Source organism: Lynx rufus, unplaced genomic scaffold, assembly GCF_022079265.1.
Source record: "Lynx rufus isolate CCGP_SWC_20201006 ecotype Redwood Valley unplaced genomic scaffold, mLynRuf1.p SCAF_3, whole genome shotgun sequence".
NCBI lineage: Eukaryota > Metazoa > Chordata > Mammalia > Carnivora > Felidae > Lynx > Lynx rufus.
The window spans coordinates 175,597,327-175,623,844 of record NW_025814845.1 but is presented as its reverse complement, the minus strand read 5'-3'; the positions used below and the strand labels follow the sequence as shown (position 1 = coordinate 175,623,844).

The 26,518-nt window shown below is 37.4% G+C and overlaps 1 protein-coding gene across 1 annotated transcript in view; it reads left to right on the top strand.

The window, feature by feature from the left end:
• TNKS (tankyrase) overlaps positions 1-26,518 on the top strand; it is a 210,691-nt gene that overhangs the window by 129,738 nt on the left and 54,435 nt on the right. Inside the window, exons 6-11 of the mRNA XM_047092410.1 lie at positions 5,431-5,525; positions 7,461-7,527; positions 7,843-8,029; positions 13,754-13,875; positions 15,519-15,610; positions 15,703-15,781. Coding sequence (XP_046948366.1) covers positions 5,431-5,525; positions 7,461-7,527; positions 7,843-8,029; positions 13,754-13,875; positions 15,519-15,610; positions 15,703-15,781 — 642 coding nt within the window. The remainder of the gene's footprint in view (positions 1-5,430; positions 5,526-7,460; positions 7,528-7,842; positions 8,030-13,753; positions 13,876-15,518; positions 15,611-15,702; positions 15,782-26,518) is intronic.

Genomic DNA, 26,518 nt, shown 5'->3' with positions numbered 1-26,518 from the left:
TAAGTTAAAGCTATCTTACATGCTTTATTTTGTGCTGCAAATTTAAATCATAAAAGGCAAGGGTAGATATATATGTTTGGTTTTTTTCCTGTGGCCTGATTCCAAGAAGGAAACTTTGAATTAGGAGATTTCTTTCAGTAAAGATTCTTTTTTCCATACACATTTTACAATATGAAATATCAGTAATAACGTTCTCTATGGCAGAGAAAAGTTTTTATATTTGCAATTGTCCCATATTTTATCACTCCTCAGGCTGACTTTTAAGATATTCCAACAGATGGGGCGCCTGGGTGGCGCAGTCGGTTAAGCGTCCGACTTCAGCCAGGTCACGATCTTGCGGTCCGTGAGTTCGAGCCCCGCGTCAGGCTCTGGGCTGATGGCTCAGAGCCTGGAACCTGCTTCCGATTCTGTGTCTCCCTCTCTCTCTGCCCCTCCCCCGTTCATGCTCTGTCTCTCTCTGTCCCAAAAATAAATAAACGTTGAAAAAAAAATTTTAAATACTCCAACAGAAAAATCAGTTTTAAGAATCCATCTAAGGTGTGCAAACTAACGACGATTGCTGGCCTCTGTATGATGATGTCTTAGATATTTGCTTCTTGTGTTTACTAGTTTACAACCACCGCAAAATCAAGGAACATGTGTGAATATTTTGCAAGCGGGTTTTCTTTATTTTTTCAAAGCCTAAATTGCACTCTGTTAATTATCCTAGCATTTAGAAAATTACTTTTATCATTACTTGGCCATTTCGCAATTGTAAAAGTATAAAGTGGGCACTGTGTGTTAACCATGCACTAAATTTAGTCTTAGGCCATATGATTTTAATTGCTTTGCGTCAGAAAATAGTATTTGGTGTGTATTGTTTACCATCTAGCTAACCATTACACCTACTGAACTTCTTTCTAGAAGAAAAACCTCTGGGCTCTTAGTAGTGTAAGCTTGTTTAAACCATCCTTGGTTCTTAGTTTGTACTTTTTCTTTTTGCTTTGTACCCTTTCCTCAAATTTATTGCATGCATTTACAGATTTGTATGTGCCTTCTAGTGATACGATTCAGTTTACATAATTAGCATCCGCATTATGGTGACTACTTGGAAAGTCTCATCTAGCTTATTCTGTACTTACTCTCCCTGCAAAGTTATCTACTCCCTTGGCTCAGCTACCCCTACTGAGGCACTGCTACCATTTTGCTAACTGACACTCTCATTATCTCTCTCCCTCTGCGATCTTCAATTCAGGTCTTCCGCTGTTAGTTTGGCCCCCACCCCCAGTTTATTCTCTGTGGAATAGCTAGAGCGATCTTTCCCAAACTGCAGTCTTACATAATTTTCTGCTTCACATTCTTGAGGGGGTTCCCGTTGTTCTTAGAGTCCCCCCCCCCAATCTCATACACTGAATTTAGCCACTGAAGTTTCTTTAGTTCCTCCGTGTCCTCTGGGTGTTAATATGTTCTCTTCATACTACCTGGAATAAAGTTCCCCATCCTTTTGCCTCAGGGATTTCTGTTTATCCTCCAGTCTCCCCTCAGGAAGCAGTTCTGAGAATCTTTCCTAAGCCCAGTCCCTTCTGCTAGCCTCCAGAGTGGGTTAGGTATGCAGCCTCTAGCCTCTCCTGACATCTTGAACTGTTTGTCACATTTAACGGTATTTGATGAGCACTGGGTGTTTTATATAAGTGAGGAATCACTAAATTCTACTCCTGCAACCGATACTATACTATATGTTAACTAACTTGAATTTAAATTAAAAAAAATAGTATTTGCTTTCTCTAGTTGATTCCTCAGAAGCTAGGCTTTTGTTTCTTCATCTTCTGTCCTTCTGAAGAATTAGTATGTATGTATTTCATTTAGGGACTCATGTTTTGGAGGAAGAAGACTGATCAAGGCAAAGTATCGAGCCTTTCTTGTTTACCATGCTACCCCTAGCACTTAACATACTGCAAGATACACTGCACATGCTAAAATATTTTAAATGAATGCCAGTGATAACTAAATTTGTGTTCAGCCTTCACCTCTCCTGAATTCTAGTTGGTCCCATGATCACTAGGGTATCAGGCACCTCAGATTCATAAACCCAAACGTCTTCCTCTTCTCTCCTCCCTTCCCCGCCCCGACCTACATCCTTCTTTTTTTTCATCTGTCACTGACATTTCCAAACTGGAACTGCTGTATCCCTTACTACCTGCATCCGTCAGTTATCAGACTCTGTCACTTCTGCTTTCTAATAGTTCTTGACATTACTCATTCCTCAACTCTTGTTTTTTCCACAACTGCTTTATTTCAAGCCTGTCACTTCCTGCCTTGTCAACTACAGAGCCTTCTACTTTACCTGATCACAGCAGTTTAGAAACTAAGTACGTAGCCATTTTGAAAGCATTATAAATAATTTTTAGTCTCACTGATTTGTAAAAATCCAGAAACTAAATATTTTTTCTTCTGATTAATTCTTCTAAATAAACAGTTAATGTGTGTGTGTGTGTGTGTGTGTGTGTGTGTGTGTGTGTATTCATCTACTTAGGGACTTTGTTCATTTTCAAGAATCAGAAAAACTATTATTAAATCAACTGTATACAAATAAAATTTTGTAAAAGATTCTTAATATGAAAAAGGGAAATCTTTTTGTGCATCAGTAATGAAGGTGTCACTTTTTTCGTATAATATTAAATGTCAGCTATGTCCTATAAAAGAGCTTACTGACTTATTGACCAGTCATCCAGAGCAGTCACTGTCTCTAGAGGAAGCTTCCCAAGTGCAGTATAAAGTTCAATTAAGTCCTGAAAGTGGGCCAAGATGGAGTAATAGGGACTAGTTTTACTTTCCCTCTTGAAACAATAAACACACACACACACACACACAAATGAAATCTATGAAACAGTGGTTTTCAAAAATTGGACATCATGCAGTACGTATAGTGATCCCTGAGAGATAAACATTAAATAAGCTGAGCTGTGTGACTGCTCTGGCTTACTGCCAAGAAAGCATTTCCAGTCCTTAAACAGGAAAGGGGAAACCCAGGAGGAGCCCCGTGGTCTCCCTGAGTTGAGAAGGTGGAATTAGGAGTTTAGGGAGACCATGGGGCAAGAGTTAGCAGGTTGGAAACCAGCGAAAGGAGAGCTCCAGAGATCTGCAAAGGGTCCCCTTACAGTGTTCAGCTGAGTACTGATTTGATATAAGTATGAGGAAACCACGAGAGGCAAGAGAAGAACCACGGAAAAGAGGATTAGAGGGAACAACTCTGGCAGGTCACATAGCATCTGTCACTGTGTCTGTTGCTACCAGCCAGAGTGGACAAACCTCTTAATTCACCAGATATCATAAGGTACTCAGAAGGGTAATAAATACCTCACTAGGGGAGAAAAATTACTCTTAGACTTAAAAAGCTGCTCTGGGCCTGTTTAACAAAGCTTAAAAACAAGCTTGGAAAGCAACCTAAGATATGTATCTTTGAAGTCCCCAAAGGAGAGAATGGCGGAAGAGAGGGCAGAAAAAATACATGAAAAAATTATAGCTGAAGGTTCTCCAAATTTGGTGAAAACTATACAGCACAGATCTAAGAAGGCCAGGAAGCCCCGAGCAGCACAAAAGGAGAAGGAGGGGGAGGAAAAGGAGGGGGAGGAGGAGGAGAAGGGTATACCAGTATACTTCACAGTCAAATTGCTTGGAGCCAGTGGTAAAGAGAAAATATGAAAGCATCTGGAGGAGAAGCTACCTGTATAAAAGAATAAACATAAGCATGTTGGCAAATTCCTAGTCCAAAATGATGCAAACCAGAAGGTAGCAAAGCAACATCTTTAAAATCTTAAAGGAGAGGGAAAAACAGTTTTAAAAATAACTTGACATGGGACGCCTGGGTGGCGCAGTCGGTTAAGAGTCCGACTTCAGCCAGGTCACGATCTCGCGGTCCGGGAGTTCGAGCCCCGCGTCGGGCTCTGGGCTGATGGCTCAGAGCCTGGAGCCTGTTTCCAATTCTGTGTCTCCCTCTCTCTCTGCCCCTCCCCAGTTCATGCTCTGTCTCTCTCTGTCCCAAAATAAATAAACGTTGAAAAAAAAAAAAATAACTTGACATCTCCTGTCAGTATCATCTGCAGTAACATTTGACCCGTGTCCGAAAGTGGAAACATGAATGGGCAAGGTGTTTGATGATACAGAGATTTTAATCATCTATTTTGGTACGACATTTTACATTTTGAAAGTGTTTATATATGGGAGAAAGCTTGCTTTTGGCACATTTTGGAGGTAGCTAGGATGGGTGATTTTCCCTCTATTTTATACATGAAGAGGCTGAGATGTATAGGTAATATGACTTTCACAGTTTCGTAAGACCCAGAAATAGAATCAGGCTTCCTGACTTCCTCTTCAGGACTCTCTTCTGACCTACTCCCATCTCCTCACTATTAGCTGTGTACTACTCAAAAATATTTCCTAAACTTAGAGGCTGTCAGAATATACCACATGCCTTGAAGTGATTGTTTTGTATCTTGACGTTTGCAGTACATGAAGAAAAGAAATTTAAAGTCTTACTAAAATATCAAGGTCCAAATAGAAGACAGGAAAAAATGAGAGTACATTAAGGTGTATTAGGCCTTGTGTGAAAAGCTGTTACAGTATTTAAACTTTAAGGAAATGAGCAAAGGTAGGAAAATTGCAATGGTTGCAGAGAACCTTTTAATTAATGTTATTTCCTTTTTTTAAAAAGAGGTAAGAAGTTTGATTATTTTAATTACCATTTTAAATATGAGCAGAGATTCTTTTAATAACTTGGTTCAGATTAATGTGGCAGAAATTGGTTGCGAAGAAACTAGATTTTTTATATATGCTGCATCTAGAGTACATAAAATAGAAGAATTAAATATTATCTTATATTTCACTGCCTCTGATATAGCAAATTAACCCATTGCCAACAGCCATGTGGAATGAATATGGTCCATTGTCCTTGTTGTTGCCACTAAAGTTTCTTCAAATTGTTCTTTAGAGAGGTTTCTCAACCCTTGTGTTCAGGAGAAATTTTGAGAGCCAGATCTTTAGGGAAGTCCTTATGGTAGAATTGAGATTTAAACGCTTGAACTTGAAAAGTAGGCAAGGTTGAAGTAGAATAAGGAAGAATGTTTTTGGTTATAACATGTCCTCTCAGAACACTGAGGACAATTCCTGTTGGAAAGAAATAGGAAATAAAGTAGAGAAGGTAGGCTGGAGCTAGATTACTGAAGGCCTTAAACCACAAGTAGGAGAAACCGCTGAACAGCACTGAAGTTAGAATTTACTCCTGAGGTGAGTGAACTGTCATCCAATTATGCAATGTGACTTTCTCGCACTTCAACTCAATGCTTTCTGTGTATGTTAGAATGTATTGTGTTTCAGTCTACATAAGCACAGATGAAATGACAGGGCGAGGACGATTTACCTGAAGAGAGGACGTGTTTTCTTTTTCTTTTCTAGTCTACACCTCTACATCTGGCCGCAGGCTACAACAGAGTGCGGATAGTACAGCTTCTTCTCCAGCATGGTGCTGATGTTCATGCAAAAGACAAAGGGTAGGTGTATCCATCTATTCCTTTTTTGTTTTTATTAGACATTTTTTTTCTTCATGTATGTTTATTCCTGAGAAAGATAGAGTGCAAGCGGGAGAGGGGCAGAGAGAGGGAGACACAGAATCCAAAGCGGGCTCCAGGCTCTGAGTTGTCAGCCCAGAGCCGGACGCGGGACTTGAACCCATGAACCGTGAGATCATGCCTGAGCCGAAGTCAGACGCTTAACTGAATGAGCCACCCAGGCGCACCTCAGTTTATTTCCTTTAGTGGTCTCACCCATGGACTGTTATGCTTTGTTTTAGTTTCTGATACACTAAAGCTTTTGCTCACTGAACAAAGTCCTAAATCCATTTCTTTATAGCTTGTGTAGCACTTTAAGAATGTTTGCAACTTCAGTTTGACTTCATTTCCATGTTCTACTCATTAAAGATGCTTTCTCATAGTAATTTCCTAAATTAGTTCAATTTTATTGCAGTTCTGTTATTTGAAGTTAAATTTTGCTTTTCTCAATTATTGATTTTTCAACTCAAATTGCATTTCAGAAAGGGAGATGAAACAAATAGAAAATTCTGATAATCCAGTAACGTAGCTGTCCTGTTCGTATGGTGTGTAAGGATCATCTTTTATTAATAAACCAAAAGCATACGTTTACAATATTCTGATTTGGTTTTTATCCTGATAAAATCTTGGACATCTGAACTGAGAACATTTACAAAGGTTGAGGTGGGAATGGAGGGGAGAGGGACAGTTAAAAAAGCAGCGAAGCCCTTTATTTTATGAATAGGTGTGTTTTGGGGAACTTAGTACCGGTTTCCTATCTCGTCTTCAGAGACATAGGAATTAGGTCTGTTCCTATGTGATGGGCTAACGTTTCTCATTATCCCACCTTCAGATCTAAAAGAGAATTGACCTGGGGCGCCTGGGTGGCTCAGTCGGTTAAAGCGTCCGCCGTAGGCTCAGGTCATGATCTCATGGTTCGTGAGTTCGAGCCCCGTGTCTGGCTCTGTGCTGGAAACTCAGAGCCCGGAGCCTGTTTCGGATTCTGTGTCTCCCTCTCTCTCTGCCCCTCCCCCGCTCACACTCTGTCTCTCCCTCCCTCTCTCTGTCTCTCTCAAAAATAAATAAACATTAAAAAAAATTTTAAATAAAAAATAAAAATAAAAGAGAATTGACCTTAGTACCCAGGTAATGTAGATCCGTATTACACTCCGGTCATTGGCAGCATAAAGAAAAGAAGCCCCGGAGGGAGGAGGGTCTCTTTCACTTTGCCCCTCTCCCTGTCAGGAAACATTAGAAATGAAGAAACAACTCAGTACCTGAGACACTTACCAGAGAGGGAATCCATCATTTCAAATCCTCTTCTTGGTACTGTTTCTGTCTCGCCTGACATGTACCCTATGTAAATGGTGTCCCCATAGTACAGGGGCACAAATGCCTCATGCTCTCGTACATCTCTGTTCCCTTATGCTTGTCTGAAAACAGAGAAGTACACCACAAAAATGGGAGTCCTTGACTCATGCGGAATAAGAGTTGGATATGTAAGTCATAATAGTTTGGATGTTTCATTCTGATGCTGGCAGTTACCTACAGAGTGAACTAAAATGGTAGGAAGTTTTCAACTCACTCTCCATTAACATTTTTCTACAAATACTTGATCTTTAAAGCATGCAGTTGTCAATTAGCTCATGTCCTTCCTTTTACCTCAATGCTTTTCTAATTGGTGTTTTTATCATATTTAAGGATTGTGTACACAAAGCACAAGATAAATACAAAAGGTTAAACATTAGCTATGCTTTGTAGCCTCTTATTAAATATTTTTAAATGCTTTTAATATAATTATATTTGGATTTATTAGTTTTTGTCTTTTAGCACTTAGATAAATGACTATATGTTGTTTGTTTGAAATTTGAGTACATTATTGCCTTTTTTTCCATTTAGCGGACTTGTGCCTCTTCATAATGCGTGTTCATATGGACATTATGAGGTCACAGAACTGCTACTTAAGGTAAAAGATGTTTTAAAACATTGGATACTGTTTGCTTTTTTTTCCCTAACTTGTCATGAGTTTTCATGTGTTGTGGGAGCCAATAAGAGTTTTAAGAAAATAAAATGTTTTTAAAAAATACTACTGTTGCCTTAAAAATGTTAAAACATTCAACCTATTTTAAATTGTCTTTAAAAGCTGAAATGAAAGAAACTAAAATGCTTATTGGCATTTCAAAGAGTCACAGCTGAAATTTACAATGAGATAAATGTCTTCTGAGTTGTACTAAGATCCAGTGAAATGATCGCTGACCTGAAACTGTTTTTCTCAATCCAGCATGGAGCTTGTGTCAACGCTATGGATCTCTGGCAGTTCACTCCACTCCATGAGGCTGCTTCCAAGAATCGTGTGGAAGTCTGCTCTCTGTTACTTAGCCATGGTGCTGATCCTACACTAGTCAATTGCCATGGCAAAAGTGCTGTAGATATGGCTCCAACTCCTGAGCTCCGGGAGAGATTGACTTGTATGTATTTATATCTCAGACTCAACATTGCTTGCTGTAAATTGAAATACATCATTTTTGTTTTGTTATGAAGACTGGTGTTTTGTCCAACTTGAATAACAACCTTCTATTCTTACACGTACGCTAGTTTGTAATCCCCCTTTCTGATCCTGCACTTTTCTTCTAAGGCTAATGAGGGTGAGTCAATCCATAGCCATTTATTGCATGCTTACTCTGTGCCAGGTCCTGCAAGCACAACAGTGTACAAACCGGGAAAAAAATTCTGAGCTCACAGAGCTTATAATTCTGGTGCCATTGAGCACTCACTATTTCCCAGGCCCTGCAAGGTTGCACAATCATGTTTGTGTTGCTTGTGTGTGTTATAGCCTAAGTGCAATCATTTGCCCCAATTTATTATTTTTTTTAAGTTTTTAAAAATGTTTTGAAAGAAAGCGTGAGTGGGAGAGGGGTAGAGAGAGGGAGACACAGAATCTGAGCAGGCTCTAGGCTCTGAACTGTCAGCACAGAGCCCGACGCGGGGCGCAAACCCACCAACTGCGAGATCATGACCTGAGCCAAAGTTGGACGTCAACTGACTGAGCCACCCAGGTGCCCCAACTTGCCCCAATTTAAATAAGATCTTTTTCAAGATTTGGTGGAAGTAATATTCTCATATATTGATATATATTACCTATATATACATATGCATGTTTTTTATTCTAACTTTAATTTTATTTTTATTTTTATTTAGAGGGAGAGAGAGACAGAGTGTGAGCAGGGGAGGGGCAGAGAGAGAGGGAGACACAGAATCTGAAGAAGGCTCCAGGCTCTGAGCTGTCAGCACAGAGCCCGACACGGGGCTCGAACTCACAAACCACAAGATCGTGACCTGTGCCTAAGTCGGATGCTTAACCGACTGAGCCACCCACACGCCACCATATGCATGTTTTTTAGATAAGCTTTTTGTCTTGGAATAGTTTTATATATATATATATTTTTTTTTTTTAATTTTGTTTATTTTGAGAAAGAGAACGTGCATGGGTGTGACAGAGAGAATCCCAAGCAGCCTCCTCAGTGTGAGCCCAGAGCCCATCATGGAGCTCAATCTTACAAACAAGGAGATCATGACCTGAGACAAAATTAAGAGTCGGGTGCTTAACAGACTGAGCCACCCAGGTGCCCCTGTCTTGGAATAGTTTTAGATTTACAGAAAATTTACAAAATTAGTGCATAGAGTTCTCATATACTCCATATCCAGTTTGCCCCTTTATTAACATCTTACATTTGTATGATACATTTGCCATAGTTAGTGAACTAGTATTGATAGATTATTAACTAAAGACCATATTCTACTCAGATTTCCTTAGTTTTTACCTAAAGTCCTGCTTCTGTTCCAGGATCTCACTCAGGATATTACACTACATTTAGTTGTCCTATCAAATACTGAGATCTGTTCAATTCTGTATGTGGGCATTGCAGGTTTAAATTCAACTAGGCATCACCTACCTACCATTTAACTCATCCTATGGTTGGTATTCTCTCTCAGGATTCTAAGAATCAGGTAACTGGATTTAAATGCCTGAGAAAATCTTTAAATGATAACTTAAGAAAAAGGCAGAGTCAAAATGATGATGTCATTTAAATTTAAGCAGATTTTAAGCTGGTTTGTATTAAAACAGGAAGACTTGCAATTTTCACTTTGTTTAAGTAGAAATTTAAACTTATTTTGGTCCTGGCACGGATAACATCGACTAGATTACAGTCCAGCACAAACCAGATTATAACTGGGCAGATGTCTTAGCAGTGAATCCTCGTAGAAATGCCTTTTTTCTCTCTCCCACTCATATGACCCTTGCCATATGTTATCTTGCATCATACAGTTCATTCTTCTATGTGCGTGTTCTATCTTCACGGTGAAATTTAAGTTCTCGAAAGACTTTTCATTTCATTCTTGTCTCCTTAGCACCCGCACAGTGCCTCATTTACCCAGTAAAAATGCGTTGATGGTATTTGTGTCTGGATCTCTCTATCTGCCCCCCTCACCCCAGCACAGTTCATTGTGAACACTGCACAGCAAGTTTATTGAATTGAATTGAACTCAAAACTTTTTTTAAATCTTTTGTTGTTGTTGTTTTTTAATTTCCTTCTTTTAGTTTATACCCTGGGCTCAGCTTTATCCTCCATGTCACCTTTGACTTATTTTTCCTTTCAAGCATTTTTCCCATTGTGAGTATTATTATGAGTTTTTATAGTGTCTTTCACTATCTGATTCCAGTGTACACATTACGACTTAACAGAAATTTATATAGTTTTGTAAAAGAAGTTCCCTGATTAGAGTACTTTTCAACCTGCTCAGTATTTCTTTTACTTTATTAAATAAGATTTCGCCAAGGAATTATCTGAAGAAAAGGATTTAACAAAGTTGGAACTTCTCTGTGATTTTCATCATCATGCCCGCTGCCTTACTCTAGACATTCACAATTAACAGAGTTCTTCTTCTTTTTTTTTTTTTTTTTTAATGTTTGGGTTTTTTTGAGAGGGAGAGAGGGAGAGTGCAAGCAGGGAAGGGGCATAGAGGGAAGGAGACACGGAATATGAAGCAGGCTTCAGGCTCTGAGTTGTCAGCACGGAGCCTGAAGTGGGGCTCAAACCCATGAACCATGAGATCATGACCTGAGCCGAAGTCAGACACTTAACTGACTAAGCCACCAGGCACTCCTAACAGAGTTCTTCTTAAGAAAAGTATACAAGGGGCACCAGGGTGGCTCAGTCGGTTAAGCTTCTGACATTGGCTCAGGTCTTGATCTCTCAGTTCCTGAGTTGATGCCCCACTTGGGGCTCTCTGCTGTTAGCACAGAGCCTGCTTCAGATTTTCTGTCCCCCTCTGTCTCTGCCCCTCCCCCATACTTTCTCTCTCTCTCTCTCTTTTTTTCTCTCTCAAAAATATTAAAAATTTTTTTAATTATATAATTATATAAGAAACAAACAAGATTTTTATCCTACCCATGGTTATAGCATTGTCATTTCACACTTTTTTTTCTGCTCTTCTCTCTCTTTTTTTACTGTTTCCATGAAGTGAAATGAGCAAGGTAGTTTGGATTCTGCATATATTAAAGCTGAAAATACCTAACGTAGCTTTCATTCTTGTTTCAAAATGATTTTGAAGAGGAACTTAGGGCACCTGGGTGACTTAGTTGGTTAAGTGTCCGACTCTTGATTTTAGCTCAGGTCATGATCTCATGGTTTGTGAGTTCAAGCCCTGCATCAGGCTCTGTACTGGCTGTGTAGAGCCAACTTGGGATTCTTTCTCTCTGCCCGCCACTCTCTCTCTCTCTGAAATAAACTTTAAAAAAAAAAAAAAAAGAAACTTTTATGGCATTTTATAAGTATTAAGTTTTCAAGGTAAGTTTGAGTATAATTTGCAATTTTATTGCCTTCTTTTTTCTACTTAAGTACTTCCTTGAGGTTTTAAAAACAAATCTTTATGTAATCTTTGCATTTGGAGGGATCATTGTATTGTTGATAGATTTTTCCATTCTCTGTTTTTTTTAATCTTGAGTATACTATATTTTAAATTTGAAAGCCAATTTGGGCAGACATCTTTACTTTTTCCTAAAGAGCAAAGATAAGGAATATTTTATTTCTTGTTACTTGAGAAAATATTATGTCTAATTGCATTATTGCATACATCCTAATTTCGTAATTTCCTTAGTATTCTAGTCCTATTACTTATGTTTTTCGTAAATTTACCCTTATTTTTTTTTTCTGAGTCACCTATCCTGAACTCAAAAGAGTAATTGAAAAAGTAGAATTGCTTATATCATTTTGATAGTCATAGAGCATTTGTCATTAGAGAAACAGCCAGTATGATTTGAATTCCATTTAACTTTCCCCAGACTGATGGCCAAAGCAAAACCATACTTTCTGTTTGAAATCCGTTCTCAACACATCACCTTCCTTTGCAGTCGGCAGGATCCTGCTCCTTACATATGGCAGTTTGTAATTCTTCTGCTTGATTTATCCCTAATTTTATCATTAACATGAAAATCTATAATTTTGTGTTTTGAAAACACTGGTTTACTTTTACTTCATTTGACCTTAACTTTGAGTTTCTGAAGTTTCAAAGTCCTATACTTTGAGGAATTTAGCAGTGATAAGGTACCACTAAACAAGAAGTTTCATAAAAATGGTTTCTTGGGGCGCCTGGGTGGCGCAGTCGGTTAAGCGTCCGACTTCAGCCAGGTCACGATCTCGCGGTCCGTGAGTTCGAGCCCCGCGTCGGGCTCTGGGCTGATGGCTCAGAGCCTGGAGCTTGCTTCTGATTCTGTGTCTCCCTCTCTCTCATGCTCTGTCTCTCTCTGTCCCAAAAATAAATAAACGTTGAAAAAAAAATTAAAAAAAAAAAAATGGTTTCTCCCCTGCACCTGCCATGACTTATTTTATAAATATTCACCACTCATGCAACAAATTGAATACGTAATATACCATATACAAGCAGTGTGCTAAGTGATAGGACTACCGTAGCAAATAAGATCATGTGATCTGTCCTGTGACGTAAGGCTAATGCAAGTGCAGGGGGCTTCATAAGAAGGAGTCCTAGGCCAATAATGGAGAACATCAGGTAGGCCTAACCAGAGTATCTAAACTGAGGCCTTGAGCGATGATAGTAGTTCTCTTTTTTCTTTTTTAAGTTTTTATTTAAATTCCAGTTAGTTAACATATAGTAAAATCTTAGTTTCAGTAGTAGAATTTTGTGATTCATCACAGTAATAGGAGTTATTAAGGCACATATGTTTCCGTGTGTGTCTTTCTCTGTTTTTTGAGGGACAGAGGGGAGTGAGATGGGGAACTCAGGAGAGGAGAGAGGAAAAGAAAGGAATTTAGTAGCAGGCAGGTGCAAAGGCTATGTGGGCTGGCCGGGGATTGCTATGTAATATATTAGCTTACACATCATTTGCATCTTTTTAGAAGAATTTCCAGCTTTTTGTCATATCAAAATACAAACCAAAACTGTAAAATAGAAAATATGACTCTAAGTTTTTAATTAGAATATTGGATTTTTATTTATGCAGTTAATTAAGAAATCACTTTTGAAGAAATCTCTTACTTGCTTATATAAATCTCTTATACAAATAATAAAATACTATTTGTTCTTCAAAAAATTATCAGACTCTTGGCACTTCCCCTATAATTCAGTTCTTCCCTTTTCAGTGCTACAACTGTTAATATTTTGGCAAATATTTCTCTAAGTGCCTTTTTTGTACCATTTCTTATATTTGGTTGTGGTGGCAATAGCAGTAGTAACAATACAAAAAACTTGGGTCAACCTGTCATACCTCTTTTGCCACTTGATTTTTCATTTAATTATGTATATTTTCATGATAGTGTGTGCAGACCTCCTTTTTTTTTAAGAGCTATAAAGTATTCCAGTGTATATATGTTTAGAACCGGCTTCCATTTGGTAGATGTTTTTGGTTGCTTGTTTTAAAACTTAGCGGGGGTAAATGTGTTTGTATGTGTGCATCTCTGTGGACTCTGAGTATAAAATCGTGTTATTTCAGAGCATACATTTTTCAAAGTTCTTCATTACCTGCACATCCTCTGCGCCTTTATCATCCTAGCATCATGTTACTGCTATTGATAAAATAGAGTAATATGTAAAATTAGTATTTTTCTTATTTGTAATCATGCTAATGATTTTTACAGATCTTAAATCTTTTATGTCAACCTTTATTTCATTGACAGATGAATTTAAAGGTCATTCTCTACTGCAAGCAGCCAGAGAAGCAGACCTAGCCAAAGTTAAAAAAACACTTGCTTTGGAAATCATTAATTTCAAACAACCACAGTCTCATGAAACTGCCCTGGTAAGATTTCATTGTTAATCCATTCCTTAGGTCTGTAATAGAAGCACAATGTATGATTTTCATTTCAGAACCCTTAAGTAACTTTCGTATCAGAAATGCCAGAAATTTCCATTTTAATGTTGGTTGCATTGATTTTTAATTTGGTTCAGGAGATGATTGCTTTCATGCATGAGAGAATAGATGTTTGCTCACCCTTGATTTGGGAATTATTTTTACCTTTGTCCTTACCCAACTGTATTCTCACAAGTCTACTTTTGTGGCCAATTCTTTCATAAAATACAAGATGTGATTTTCTCTATAGAATCTTTTTCTTATGGTTGCTAAGTAAAGACTGTTTGTCTTCTGTGGAATATTAAAAGTATTTTTAGAGATACTTGCATTATCCTTTGGAGCACTTATCCAAAGAATTATTCTTAATTTTCCAAAGAATGACTACATTCATTATAGAAAAATACGAAGATTATGAATTTTTTGTTCCAGACCGTACACATTGTTTTTTAAACAGTTCATGTTTTTTCTTCTAACGTACTTTCAGAAAGATTAGCTGATTTTTCCTATCATTGGTCACATTAAATTTCAGGTATAGGGCCGATAAAATTATTCCTGAGTTCAGAATTGAAGCATGTGTGATGCCTATATCACAGACCTCTAAATACGCTTCAGTTAAAATTCCCACATATATCCGGCGCAAAAAAGTCAACCTGTAGTCAATACCTGCCGAAAACGACACTAAAAGAGTTATCAAACTGAAATGGGCCAGCTGTATGTACACTTAAGTACGTGCCTCTCAAACTGGTGTTCAGATATACTGACGTTATACAGCGTTATGCCGGGAGACACCCAAAGCAACAGAATAATCCTGACCTGCTTTTTGGGAGTGTTCATTTTATTCATTAGTAAGTAGGTTTTAACTCTTAAAATTTTATTTTTTTTAATGTTTCTTTTGAGAGAGAGAGAAAGTCGAGGACAGGGCGAGAGAATCCCAAAGCGGGCTCGCCACTGTCAGCACAGAGCCCAACACGGGGCTTGATCTCACAAACCATGAGATCGGGACCCGAGCCGAAATCAAGAGTCAGACACTTAACACACTGAGCCACCCAGGTGCCCCTACTCATAAAATTTGAATATAAAACATTAATATAAAACAAAGTTGAATACAAAAATCATATAAATACAGGATAAAACATTAAGCCTCTGAGAATACTTCTTCCACTAAGCTCCTTCAAGTCTATTACCTCTTGCCTATCCCTGGGCGTATAGGCTTACATAGTGCCAGGAGTGGCTCTGGGGAAGATTTTGAGAACTATTTATTTATGTAGCTGACAACCCAATGAAGGATTGAACAACTGAGGTATAGATGTTTGTACCTTTGGAGAGGCAGTATTCTGTTGCCTTCAAACAAGCATCGGCCAAAGGAAGAGAAACAGTCTTTCTTAATGCTTGACTAAGATAATTTTATCTTGTTTTAAAGGCCCGTGTCTTGCACTTCCAAGGTGTTTAGGGAGAATTTGATCATCTCCATGACATAAAATATGTAAACGTTTTTTGACATAACAGTGTTCTAAAGAGTCAGCAGATGCTACTTAATTCAGAATTCTCCTTTTAAATAGAAGTTTATTAACTTAGTTTTGTTTACTTTACAGCACTGTGCTGTGGCCTCCCTGCATCCCAAACGAAAACAAGTGACAGAACTATTACTTAGAAAAGGAGCAAATGTTAATGAAAAAAATAAAGAGTAAGTGCAATCGCAGAAGGAGGTGTTCGGCTCTTAAAGGGGAAATGCAACAAAAGTTAGGACATTACATTTTCCTTCTCTCCTCTCCGCAGTTTCATGACTCCCTTGCATGTTGCAGCAGAAAGAGCTCACAATGATGTCATGGAAGTTCTACATAAGCATGGAGCAAAGGTAAGACACACATCAGAAATAAAATCCCAAATTTGGAGTTGAGTAGCTAGCTGCTTTTAAGACTATTACTATTCTCTCTGATTTTCCGGGAGAAATTAATTTGGTAAAGGACTCTTACCGTGTATTTGAAGTCATCTGTTCTCTTGTCAAGCTAATTTAAGTCCTGTTACTAATAAAAATAATGAGCTGTGTCTTATTTCCTTTAATGTCATTCTTCCGTAAAGCAATAAAATGTAGCTCTGATCTTATCATTTGAAACACATTTAACTTTGCGTTGTTTTACATTAATACTGGAATTGATATATTTTGATAGTCAACATCATTGATGGTTTATCAGAGAATAATTTATGTAAATGATAGTCAAAATATTGCTACTTACTCTAAAGAATATTTTTATTCCTTCAAACTGGTAATGATAATAATTTTCTCAAGTGACTGAAAAAATAAGATATTTGGGGGTAACCATTTCTGTTGACGTTGTCTGAAACTATGAATTGCTTGAGGGAGGAAGGAAGCAAACTGGTTGTTTTTCAGAGGTAACTTGAATATGCATACTTTTAAATCCTCAAAAGTACATATATTTTTAAAGCAGAAGTCTCCAAAGTAGACACTTTATGGAATATACAAGATGAGCCATTGAGAATAAGAAAAATATTAGAATTTTAATTTTTTTTTAATCATAATTTCTTATTTATGAATAAAGAAGTTAAGATCTACTAATATTTAACACAAAGATTGATGCTGGCTCCCTCTATGTGTCTGTGTGTCAGCCTGTCTGAGTCGGTTCAAGGTGGTTCCTCTGAGGAGAATGGGAGGCTCAGTAGGGAGGGGTTGTCACTGACAGACTTACTCATCTGTTCACTTCCAGCATGTTGTGACATATCTACATGTCCACACAAGTAGATTCATGGATACTATCCTAAACGGTAGATCCTTCATAAATAACATTGTTGGTAATCTGAGGGAATGATAATTTGATGCATAAAGAGGTTGTCTGGCTATTTCATGAATTAGTATTTTCAAGAATATTGATCTTAGTTCTCGTGCTTTTTTTTTTTTTAATGAAAATAAGAGGGTTCAAAATTTGTTGTCATCTATGATGACAAATGACTACTTGCATGTAGATATTTTTTACTTGGATGTAGATACTTTGTTTAAGAAAGAAACATACTCAGGCCCTTAAAGGCAAATATTACATATTTTAGAGTAAATGGGAAAGTGACTGCATTTTTAAAGAAACTTCAAAAAATGAAGGGGACGTTTTGAGAATAGATTTTTGGAAAATGTCCACTGTTTTGTGATTTTGTTGCCAAAAAATGATGTAAATGTATCACCCAACTGTTATATCTACATGTAATTTAAAAACTGGAAAACAATTTTCCAACCTGTTTTAAAGTCTTTCTTAATTTGTGTTTAGGTGGTTTTTGAACCTATTAGAAAACATCAAGAAGGATGAAATTTTACTAGCAGAGTTTCAATTAAAACCTTAGCATGATTAAGTAAATTACATTAAAAATAAGCATCGTGGGGGCTCTTGGGTGGCTCAGTCGGTTAAGTATCCAATTCTTGGTTTTTGGCTTAGGTCAAGATGTCACAGTTCATGAGTTCAAGGCCCACATCAGGCTTCATACCAACAATGCAGAGCCTGCTTCAGGTTCTCTCTCTCCCTCTCTCTCTCTCTCTCTCTCTCTCTCTCTCTGCGCCCCTCCCTTGCTCACTCTCTCTGCCTCTCAAAATACATAAACTTCCAAAAATGTTTAAAAAATAAGCATTGTGATTTAGTAGGCATTGCTAACAGTGAGTGCACTTTTTCCAGTGGCTCTAACTTGTTTCTCTCCCGTCTTTTGAGCTAATATGGTCCATGGGACCAGCTATTGAAAATGAACTTAGAATCAGATCCTCAAATCTACATTGCAATTTTCATAAGATTTTTTAAGGTTTTTTAGTTGAGCCCGAAGGTATTTTGTACATTTGTATAAAATGTTTTCATTTTTAATTGTGTCATCTCTTTCCCATTCTTTGTAATTTCTTTTTATATAGGTTTTATATGTTTCTCTCATATATTAGTATAGCACTGTTTCTTAAGGTTACAGATGAACACATATGTATATTGAGAGGTTTCTCAAAACATTTTTTTATTCATAAGGTTCCCAGTCCAAAAATTTAGATATCCTTGCTTTAAAAGGACAATTGGTATTTTTATCTAAAAAAGTCAGGATGACCTAGAATGAGAGGGAACAGCACTCTACCAATTTATTACCTATTCTGAGGGTACAACTCCTGCATTGTTATATAAATAATGTCTTGTTGCTGCTCCGTCAAGCAGAAAATACTAAGCTAAGTGGACTCTCTGCTATACTTAAGAGCATTTTTGTTTACCACTGACCCATTTTTAAAAACAGTTTATGGCATTTATAACGTTCTTGAAAACCCGTGAACAATGCCCTTCCTTTTTGAAAAATATCTATTTGTTTTCTCCCATGAGTCATTTTATTTCATGGCGTTTCAGTGAAAAACAGCACGCGTTTCTAAGCTCTCCCAGTCAGCACTGCTCTAGCTCTGTGGTTCTCAACCTTACTCTGCTCCTCGTCTTCACGGGATATCCTCATCGATAACGTCTCAATTCATCAGTGGGGTATGCGCAGTTTTAAACACTCTGTCGGTGATGCAGAAGGACTTTTAGACTAGTTTACCCTCCCTAGTCCTTCCACTATGGTTCATCCAAATCCAGAACTCCTGCTATTAGGCCCTTTAAATGGAAAATAAATCCTACTGAATCAGGGTTCTGAACCAATAAATAGTAGTTGCCATCCTCCGCACTCAGTTTTTCCCTGGTTCCAACTCAGGCTGATGTCCCTCAGGGTCAGCTTATTTGGTGACTAATGTGTTGATAAAAACTCACTTAGCTACTTTTGGGCCCCATTGTTTGCTTGCTTAGTGTTCTTTCTGGAGAACTCACGGTTTCAATTTGATTTTTGGACAACTAATGCTTTCCATTTGATTCTAAAAACACCTTCTGATCAAGCAGCACCACCCTTGGATTAGGATTCAACCTTTACACTGTTTCCATCATCCTGCCTCCTTCCCTCCTCATGTCAAGTTACCATGCTAAGGCTAATAAGTCAGAAAAGGCAGAGAATTGGGTAGGGAGATCTAATACCATGAACTAATCTGTCTTACTTTGACAGATAGAACTTAGTAATCTTTACATAAGCCAAAACATTCTTTTGCTCAAAGCTTGTTGATAAAGCTCAGGTTCACTATGCATGTTAAACTAAACATACTGGGAATATAACAGACAAGCATACTTTTTACTGTACAGTCTTCCACTTTCTAGTCCTGTGAACTTGGAATTAATTTTCTGGAACCGTAATTCACCCATAAGTGATTATGTGTGTATTGATACCTGTGTGTGTATGTGTGTAAAAATTAAATGAGCTTATGTATATATAAGTATGTAGTATAATACCTGACATACAAGCAATACTTTAATTACTTGTAAATATGAGCACTGTATTTTTCCATATTTGTCTTTTCAGACATATTACATATTTCCCTTAGTCACCTAAATTTTTATGTAAGATTTATATATCGGTTCCTTTATAATTTGTTTTGATCCATTAATGCAAGAAATACTGAGATGTAAAATGATTAAGGCCATATGCTAGATACTGTGGAAAGTACCAATTTGAAGTTTATGCAGTTACCAAACTTGAAGCTAATCCTAAATCCAATTTAATGGCATGAGTAATGAAGGAAGAGAAAGATGAAAGTAACTTATGAAGACATAGTTATATACGTGGAAATGAATCGGGCATTAGAACAGACTTAGAAAAGGGTGGTACAATTCAGGGAAGTGAGGAAGCTAGAGAGAAATACTGGTTTCCTATGCCTTGATAATTTTGTACTTAGAGTTGATATGAGATAAGGAGGGACATGTAGTGTCACTAGCAGTTGGAAATAATTGCACTAGAGTGTGAAAGACAGTGTAGGTGGGGTTAGAAAGATCTTTTGGAAAGCCATGAACATAGTGATCATGCATTCCAAGGTGGAGAAAGTATAGAGAGATGCGTTGAGAATTTAGGAAAGGACCTTTGCAAATTACCATATTTGAAGGGCAGCAATGGGAAGAGAAAACTGAAAGATCCATCACAGGGTCTACTGAGTACAGTAGTAGTATGAAGAAGTAACAGGTGCTACAAAGAGAAATCAAGGTAGGCAATGCCATTTAACTTGACAACTTTTATATAAAGGCTTTGGCAGCTTTTGAAGGAGGTGTTCCAAAGATACAGGGGAAGAGAATTATATTCAGAGTCTTGGCAATAAGCGGCATACTCAAAGTGGGTAATTTGAGGAAAGTTTAATAAAAGAATTATATACAAAGGTGGGCATGGTTTAGGGATATGAGCAAGGGATAGCAGCAAATGGGGAGACATTATCGTCCCTGGGCCCAAAGGGGCAAAGAAGCAGAAGAAGGTAGCTATTTGGAGAAGGTCTCCTGACACCACCTGCAGCCTTTGATAAGGGGTATATCTGACCCCTACCCCTCACACCCCTGCTCTCCACCAGTCTCTTGCCATTCCCTCCCATTGTCCAAGTGTAACAACTTAAAGACCAAAAGAACCCATTGATATGATCCATATTAAGTAAGTTTCCCAGGACATCAAGCAGGACATCGAGCAGGGTGGAGGATAGGTAGGAATCTGGAGAGGCAAGCAGGCAGTAGTCAGAAAAAGGATAGGAAACAGATGGCTTATAAAGAAAGGAGAGTTATAAGAAAATGGGGGTATTAGCCAACTCATTTGAAAAATCAACTTTTATAGTGGAGTAAATTTCTATTTCTAAAAAAAGTCAAGTATCTCTACCAATCCCCTGCTTTGCGAGATTGCTATAAAGCCTAAATGGGAGAGACGTGAAGATTTTATCCTTCATGTGGCAGTTTTTTCTTTATTGTTGTTAGCCTACCCTGACATTCTATTGCTACTGCTGTGTCTGCTATCATTATTTAGTAGAACTTAAGTCCCAACTGCATATGGTATTATTAATACCTAAAAATGAAAGGTTTAATTCAAAAGTGCTTTTTTTTTCATATAGAAAAGCACTTGCTATTCTGTCATTGCTTGAGCATCTGTTAAATGTGTGGAACACGGAGAAATTTGATTGTTCATTTGTCTTAATTTGACAGATTTATTTATATTGTATGTAAGAAGAAATTGTGTCAATAGTAATTGGCATTAAGTGGGCTTATTTCTCACATTGAGAAGTGATGAAGAGTCTTTGCTCACTTTGGGGAAATGTGTTATCTCATTATAAGGATCTGATTAATGCTCTTCAAGAGGTGGGTTGATAAGCAGTTTCTGTTAGCCCAAAGATGTTAAAATGCTTTCAAAGCTATAGATGTAAAGTATCTCTAATCGTTCAGTTATCTGCCGTTTGAGCATATCAGCACAAAGAGCAAAAGGCCCAGTGTCTCAGAAACATTTTAGTTACCAGTAACAGATCAATTGAATCTAGAGTAAGCACAAATGGAAATCTGTTTTATACTTATATAAATGTATGCTTATTACTTTTCTGAGATTACCCATATTGTTATCCCATAGAAATAATCTACAGGAATTGTAGCTGAGATTTACAAAAGACTAGAACAAGGAATGTGGAAACTATTGAGTACCTCGACTGCATTCTCTATGTGTGTATGTGTGTGTGTGTGTCTGTCTGTCTCTCTCTCTGGTCGCTTGGGTTTCTTTTCTGTGTTTGTCTTAGTTCATCTGCTTCATTCTTTTAATAGACTACATTTTTCGGTTTTACTTCTCTATGGCTTAAATATGGACTTGGTAGCCCCCGTTTTATGAGTCTTTGTCTTAAAAATATAACACCTGCAGCTACAGTCTCTCCTGAGTCTCAGGGAGGAGAAAGGGAGAATCTGAATGAGAGCGCAGTTTGTTCCACACGGCCATCGGATTGGCTCCCACTCGTCCAATCAGCTCTGCTCAGGGGGTCGTTTCTCACACAGGGCATGTGAGAACGTGAGTGCCCTTTTAATAAAGCAAAGCAAACACATACTATTATAATATATCTCTTTTGTTTCTTTTAAAATTCCACATGAATTTTGAAGGTTTGCAAATAATAATACACTCGAGTTCAGCTAGTAAAATGTTAAAGGATTAAAAACCCTTTAAAGTAAAATATTGATTGCTGTTATCAGAATTTGAGTTAAGAATTAAATTATGGTCATTTTGTCTATTTCATTCCTCACAGGAGAGGCTTTAATTATGTCCATCCTCCTTATAACAGTGCTCTGTAAATATCTGTAAAACTTTAAAATCAAATTAAATTATACTCTTACTACAGATAAAGTAAGTTAATTATTTTCAATATTTTACAATTCTGTCAACACTGGCATTTAACTTCTTTTTTCCTTCAAATTTCTAGGGAAAGAGGAATATGTATTTTTTGGTTAGAGAATATCTTAAGAGTCTGATGTTCATGTAGTATACACACTAGTATGATGAAAACAGTATTCTTTATCATCAGAATTTACTAATTTATTGTTCTTGTGAACCATTTACTTACCAACCATTTTTGAACATCCAACTTGTACCAGGCATTGCACTTGTTACTGTGGGGTATATATGAAGTTTGGATTTGGTCAAGAGTCTTCTCTGAAGGGACTTAAAATCTAGTAATAGTCTTATCTACTATAGTCAGCGCCAATATCTGTCATACACATTGGAAAGTGATATATAAGAGAAGTATGGGTAGATTGCTATTCAGAGAACGGTTACTTCCATTGGTGGTAACAGGCTGGGGGAGAGATTGGAGAAATTTCATGAAGAAAGTAGGATTTCAGCTAGGATGTCTAGGGATTAGATATATAGAAATTGGCAAAATACGAATAATATTTCAAGTAATGACTCAAGCAGGAAAGCAGTTAGTCAGGAGTTATAATTAGTGAGCCCAGGGGTACTGAAAAGGAGAATAATGAAAATCTTGAAAATATACGTTGGAGCAGGGTCTTGGTAGTTTCGATGGGAGAGTTTTGATTTTGTTCTCATTATACTGGGAGAGCCATTGGGAAGTTTTGAACAGGTAGGTGACCTGCACAGAATCCTGCTTCAGGAAGGTAGAAACTTCCTAGAAGGCTACTTTCTCCTATAAGGCCAATTACAGAAATGTAGACTATGTTATAATATGCCTGCCACCTGTTCCCTAGGTTATAGTCTGTCTACCAGGACATAGACCTATTTCAAATCCCTATCTTTTGCTCCTTTCTTGCAGATGTATTAATGCCTTTGTTTTAACTCTTCACTTTCACTTTCAGAGTGTCCTGATTGGGGAGAAAGTACATTGTCATTCTAGCTAAAGGAATACAGAGACTGTTTTCAGTGCTCAGGTTACTTGAAACCCAGTTTAGATTGAGATATACCCACGTTCAGCAGCTAAAGTAGAATTATAATGTGAGTTAACAATAAATGCTTAATTACAGCAACATCACAGAACAGTTCGTGATTAATTACCAAATAAGTGATGTGGACAATAATAGCTTTAAGTTTAGGCGAGAGATTAACTCAGTCTTGAGGTTAGCACTTTGAGACTAGGCTATTCACACAGATTCGAATATTGAGAGGTCCCCCTCAGCTATTTCCTTATAGTTGGTTTGGGGTTTCCAGGATTGTTTTGGCATATTTGAAGCATACTTTTTTTTAATGATTTTTTTTAAGTTTTATTTTATTTATTTTGAGAGAGACAGAGATAGTGTGAGCAGGGGAGGAGCAGAGAGAGAGAGAGAGAGTATCCCAAGCAGGCTCCACTGTCAGCACAGAGCCCAACACGGGTGTTGAACTCACAAAATCGTGAGATCATGACCTGAGCCAAAACCGAGAGTCAGACACTTAACCAACTGAGCCACCCAGGCGACCCTGAATCATAGTCTTATGTCCTACAGGACATAAGACATAAGACATACATTGCAGGCCAGATGCCATTGTGATTTTGTATCATGTATCTAATTACCCTCTATAGGAAAATCATTAATTACTACTCAGAAATAGAAAAAAAAATGCATACCTCAGGTTTCTCTCTCTAGATACAAGGGAAAAGAGGGGAATATATTTTGTCTCTAAAACTGCCAGATACGTTTTTTTCTCAAGCCAAGTCCTAACCACACATTACCACACATTATATGTAGCATTTTTCTTATTTGAGTCAGTGTCTGTACTTCAGTGAAAAAAATCTCCTTGGTGCTGAATGATAAGCATCTTTGATGGCATCTTATATCATATCCTCATGGTGGAGATTGTGATGAAAACAGGACTGGCTCTAAAGAAGACTTGGTCACAAAAACTGATGCAACACTCCCTGAATTCTTCCAGAAATATGTATGTTGGTGGTTTCAAATTATATGTATACACACACACACACACACACACACACACACACACACAGGTTGTATCTCTTTAAAATATGAATAATAAGTTAATGGTGGTATATATATAAAGTCTATCAAATATATCATTTAGGTTAAAAACAAAACTTACAGAGAGCAATATATATATGTATATGCATATATATATACATATATATATTTTTTTTAATTTGAAAGTTCTTAGAAGAATCCTGTGAGTGGCAATCTCATTTATTTAGTTATCTCAGCTTGAATGACCATTTAAGTACTTAATTATATGTATAATACAAGACTGTATTTTGGGGTTTTTTTTTAGGAGTTTGATTCTTACATATAAAGAATATTTTAAATGTTGTTAAGCCTGTTTTTTGACTGAGTGAAGAATTGTCAATGTGTGAGTCAAAATTGTCAAAGCCAAGAGGACACACACACACACACACACACACGCATGACTTTCAGGTCATGGGCTATATTCTGTACATTGGTGGGCCCTTTTAGCCAGTGCTTTCATTTATAGATTTTGTGGATAACATGCCCAAGTCATTTAATCTCTTATATTTCTCCATCAGTAGAGTGAATTACTATCATTTGCCATTTGTGTAACTTACAGAATGGTAGCAGAGTCATAAATCCAAACTTATGGGAACCTTTAAACAATTAACGCTCCCTGTAACTCTCTGGGACCACAGTGAAATATACACTAGCTCCAAAATATCACTTTTCTACTGTGAAACTGAATTAGAGCAGCAATGCAAATCCTGCCAGATGACCCATTTAAAAACTTGGGGACACGCTACAGGTGTAGTCCTATAAAATAGTTCCTGCTGCCCTCTAAAAACAAAGTTATCACCAACCTTGGAAGGCACATACATTTTGGACTTCTGTGTCTTGAACTACACATGTGGAGGGAAGAAAATTGGACTGACCACCTTGTAGAGAGCCCTGATTGTATCCTGTGACTGGTGGATAAAAGAGTAAACAAAGGTAGAACATTAAGGGTGTGGATAAAGTTAAATATAAGAGGAAGTTAGGGACTTTTTGTTTTCAATTTTGAATCAATTTAAAGGTCAGTAATGACTCCAACAGACAGCTGATTTCCCATCCAATAATCACTTTCCCCCTTCTTTGCTTCAGAACAGGGATCAGCAAATGCATTCTTAAAAGTCCAGATGGTAAATACTTTAGGCTTTATGGATACTTCTCTAGCCACTTTAAATGTAATCGTTTGAAAATCTAAAAATCGTTCTTGGCTTGCAAGCAGTACAGAATAGTCACCTGGTCGGAATTGACCCACGGGCCGTAGCTTGCCTCAGCAACCTTCTTCTGTGGAGCTCTACTTTGTTCAATTTTGGGAGCTCCACAGAAGGCTGAGTCTGACACAGTTCTGGTGATCTTACTCTCCTTGCTAGTGACTGGTATAGGCATGGCTTCAGGAAGCGTTTCTGGTTCCAGCCATAAGGAGAAGTCCTCTGGGAAAGGTTTCTTCTCTCTTACAATAGATGTATGAGACATCCTTTTGGGCTTTCACTGAGATTTATGGAGTTGTTTGCACGGAGCTGCCATTGTCATCTTTGGACCATAGAAGGACCAGCCTGGAGTCCTGAGATCGGGGAATCTGAGAAATTTGACATTTGCTTCTAGTAAGGAATAACCCTTCCTCACGAAAACTCTTGTCGGATGTTTGTTTAATGTTTTCCCTATCATCCATCCTTGTTAATTCTATGGGTTGTACACAGTTCCACCAAATTATTCCACTTGTTTCCATGGAATGAGTGCTCCTGTTAAATATCGCTGATACTTTTCTATCACTTCTAGTGCTTCAGCTATGTTGTCTGATAAAGCACTCCATAGATATTCTTTTGTTGCTGTGATAATTAGAGTTTGAGGAGGAAATTCTCTCATTATAAAAAATACATTTTCTAAAGCAAAGAATTTTATGTTACACTGATCTGTCTTGTACTTTAAGAAAGTTTGGTTTTCTGAAATATTAGAATACAATACTACCTTGGGAAGGAGCAGATGCCTTCTATACATAAACAGGGATGAGGACACAGAGCTTCAGTATATCAGCATGGTTTTAACTTTCTGGTGTTACCAATCAGTCCTCATCAAATGGTTGGAATTTTTTTCAGCTAAACATAAAAAATTCCTTTTATAAATTAACTCTAAATGACTTATACATTATTTTTTTCACTTATTCACAAGATATCGGTGAAGCTCCATGAAATGCCCTATACCTTTTGTATTTCTGGGAGTGGGGAGGGTAGAGGGAAGAGTTACATTTAAGATTAAGTCATAATTTCTGCTTTTAAGTCGCTTACAATTTCAATAGA